This window comes from Otolemur garnettii, unplaced genomic scaffold (genome assembly GCF_000181295.1).
Source record: "Otolemur garnettii isolate 467f Iridium unplaced genomic scaffold, OtoGar3 scaffold00043, whole genome shotgun sequence".
Lineage (NCBI taxonomy): Eukaryota > Metazoa > Chordata > Mammalia > Primates > Galagidae > Otolemur > Otolemur garnettii.
This window is the reverse complement of record NW_003852438.1, coordinates 7035838-7039493: the sequence shown is the minus strand read 5'-3', so window position 1 is coordinate 7039493 and position 3656 is coordinate 7035838. Positions and strand designations below refer to the sequence as shown.

The following is a 3656-nucleotide window of genomic DNA, read 5'->3' as shown; positions in this document are numbered from 1 at the left end:
CTAAGTTAAAAACAAAGCAAACAGGCAAAAAATGTAAGCTTATATTTGTTTTTCAGAGTCTGAATTTACTAAGCTGATTTGCTTTTTCTGTTTTCTTTTTGGATACAGAGTCTTACCTTTTCGCCCTCGGTGGAGTGCCATAGCGTCATAGCTTGCAGCAACCTCCAATGCTTGTGCTCAAGTGATCCTCTTGCCTCAGTTTTTCTCTTGCTGAAGCTGGTATCGAACCTGTGAGTTCAGGCAATCCACCCACCTTGGCCTCCCAGAGTACTAGGATTACAGGTGTGAGCCACTGCGCCCAGCCAGCTAATTTGCTTAATTTAGTATTTGAGGTTCTTACAGTAATTTGGCTGAAATTGTTCAAATTTTGTTTTGGTAATTACCTTGTTTTATAAAAATGTATGTTTGTTTTTAAAATTACAAATAATTGGAGCACGAACCCGCTGAGATGAACCCTTTAACTAAGGTGAAGCTGATCAATGAGCTGAATGAGCGAGAGGTCCAGCTTGGAGTGGCAGATAAGGTGTCCTGGCACTCTGAGTACAAGGACAGCGCCTGGATCTTCTTGGGAGGGCTTCCTTATGAACTAACTGAAGGGGACATCATCTGTGTGTTCTCACAATATGGGGAGATTGTTAACATTAATCTCGTGCGGGACAAGAAGACTGGGAAATCCAAAGGATTCTGTTTCCTCTGCTATGAAGACCAGAGAAGCACAATTCTGGCTGTTGACAATTTTAATGGAATCAAGATCAAAGGGCGAACTATCCGAGTGGATCACGTGTCTAACTATCGGGCTCCTAAGGATTCAGAAGAAGTAGATGAGGAGACCAGAAAGCTGCAGGAGAGTGGCTGTGGGGCTCATACCCCCTCACCGAGTTTGTCTGAGGGCTCTGAAGATGACGAGCCCACAAAAAAGCACAAAGCAAGAAAGGAAAAAAAGAAAAGAAAGAAAGAAAAGGGGAAGACTGACCGGGAAGTACAGGCAAAGCAGTCATCCTCTTCTTCATCACCCAGAAGCAAAGCAGTAAAGGAAAAGGATGACCCAGGCCCTAACAAGCTCAGCAGCAAGAACTCTGAAAGAGTTCAGAAGCCAGAGTCCAGGGAGGGACGGAAGCACTGCTCAGGCTCCTCTGAGGTCAGGACCACCTGCCATGCTGCAGCAAAGGACCCAGAGAAGGAGCTGAAGAAGGAGAGACCCAAGCATGAACATGAGTCCTCAAGCAGGAAGGAGGTAAGAGAAGAAAAGAACAGGGATAGGGACAGAGGAGGAAGCTCAGACAGACATTCTAGCCGGAACAATGGGAGTTCTGAAGGACGTAGTCACAGAAGCAGAAGTAAGAGCCAAGACAAATCCCACAGGCATAAAAGGGCCCGGCACTCCCGAGAGCAGGACTCCTCGAATCCTGTAGGCATCACTGAGGCTTTTTCACCTGCTCAGTAGATTGGCAATGAATTGTGTTTTTCAAAGACAGCCAAATTCAGTTATGTTATTACTTTTTTTTGTACATAAAACCTCTGGGAATGAATTATTTGAATATTTTTGAATATTAGAGTTATTGAGGGGGCTGTGGTTTCAGCAGCCATATATCCTGGATGTTTTAGCATGTTTAATTATCCCTGAAAATGAATGTACTTGGTACTTAGCAGAGTATGTATTCTAATTTTTGGTTCATTTATGTGAGTCTTAGACCCATAGACCCCAATTTAAGATGTAATTGCCAGGAAAGGGAAAATACTAGATGATTCTAGAATTCTAGTCTTCATGTTAGATGTTGACGAATCAGCATCATAGGATGTTTCCAGTTGGCAGAACTATACAGTGAGAAATGTGGTGTCCTAGGTTTGGACAGCTTGACGTGAATGTGAAAAGATACTTAAAATCAGCTCCCTCCCTAACTCCCCTGTTAAAACTTTTTTTATTGTCTTTTTCATTTTTAAAAATTATTTTTGGTTGATATGTCTCTTTCCAAATTTTTCCTTGCAAAATTGTATTGCAAGGAATTTATTTGTATTGAAGTGAAATTCATTTATTTGTATTGAAGTGAAATTCACATAATGTGTATTGAATTCATTTATTTGTATTGAAGTGAAATTCACATAATGTAAAATTTATTATTATTATTTTTTGAGACAGAGTCTCAATATTTTGCCCTTGGTAGAGTGCTATGGTGTCATAGCTCACAGCAACCTCCAACTCTTGGGCTTAAGTGATTCTCTTGTCTCAGCTTCCCAAGTAGCTGGGACTACAGGCACCCACCACAACGCCCTATTTTTTGTTGCAGTTGTCACTGTTGTTTAGCTGGCCTGGACTGGGTTCAAACCTGCCACCCTGGTGCATGTGGCTGATGCCCTAACCACTGTGCTACGGGCACCGAACCTAAAATTAACCTTTTTAAAGGGAACAATTTAGTGGAATTTGGTACATTCACAGTGTTGTGTAATCATCACCTAAACAATAACTCCCCATCCCACTGCACTCCCCACACTCCACCCCTCCTCTCATCTCTGCCATCACCAGTTTTATGTTTGTTATGTTTGTGGATTTGCCTATTCTGGGTATTTCAAATAAGTGGAATCTTACAAAAATAAAATAAAATTACAAATAATTATACCTGCCAGTTTAAAACATTTAAAATCTCAGCTATATTAATCATTTTAGCTAAAGCATTCCCCCTTCACTCTGTAAAATGACAGCAATAAAATAGATGATTTCAGATTTTCTGATCATTTTATGAATCTGTGATGCTTATTGTGGATATTATGACCATCCTCCTAGTAAAGCTAGCAAAGACATTCCGCAGATAACCAGGACTAAGCTAATCCCTAAATAATGGAATATGGTTCACATGCCGGTTACTTCTATTTAGTTAAGGCTAAGTAGCTAAAATAATCAATTTATCATTGTTTTCTGCTTTATTTCCCCCATAAACCAAGAAAAATATATCACTGCTTTAAGATGTGTATTTCTCCAAAATAAGTGCTAAGTTTTGAGTATGTAAGATTGATTTTAAATATATGTGATGAGCTACTTGGGAGGCTGAGGCAAGAGAATTGCTTGGACCCAGGAGTTTGAGGTTGCTGTGAGCAATGATGCCATGGCACTCTACCCCAGGCAACAGCTTGAGACTCTGTCTCAAAAAAAAAAAATGTATGATGAAGCCAGGTGCCGTAGCTCATGCCTATAACTCTAGCACTCTGGGAGGCTGAGGTGGGTGTATCACTTGAGCTTCAGGAGTTCAAGACCAGTCTGAGCAAGAGTAAGACCTCATCTCTAAAAATAGCTAGGTGTAGTGGTGGGCACCTGTAGTCTCAGCTATTCAGGAGGCTGAGGCAAAAGGATTGCCCAAGAATTTGAGGTTGCTGTGAGCTCTGATGCCCATAGCCCTCTACTGAGGGTGACAAAATGAGATTCTGTCTCAAAAAAAAAAAAAAAAGTATGTATGATGATTACATAGGGATTCTGTTCCTGGTATGGCAAATAAATTCCTAGCAGCTAGACCTTCCCTAGATAACGCCAAACTGGACAAAAAATTAAAAAAAACCCCAAACCCTGCAACTATCTGAAAGCTGTGGAGAATGAGCAAAGGCAAACAGATTTCTTGTTTTTTGAGACAGAGTCTCACTATGTTGCCCTCAGTAGGGTGCCATGGCAT

At 41.0% G+C, this 3656-nt stretch overlaps 1 protein-coding gene across 1 annotated transcript; it reads left to right on the top strand.

Annotated features, from left to right (window-relative positions):
• Positions 1–266: 266 nt before the first annotated feature.
• Positions 267–1907, top strand: LOC100952091 (RNA-binding motif protein, X-linked 2-like). The gene has a single exon (XM_003790631.2). It carries the CDS (start codon positions 449–451, stop codon positions 1442–1444), a length of 996 nt encoding a protein of 331 aa, XP_003790679.1. The 5' UTR covers positions 267–448; the 3' UTR covers positions 1445–1907.
• Positions 1908–3656: the final 1749 nt, after the last annotated feature.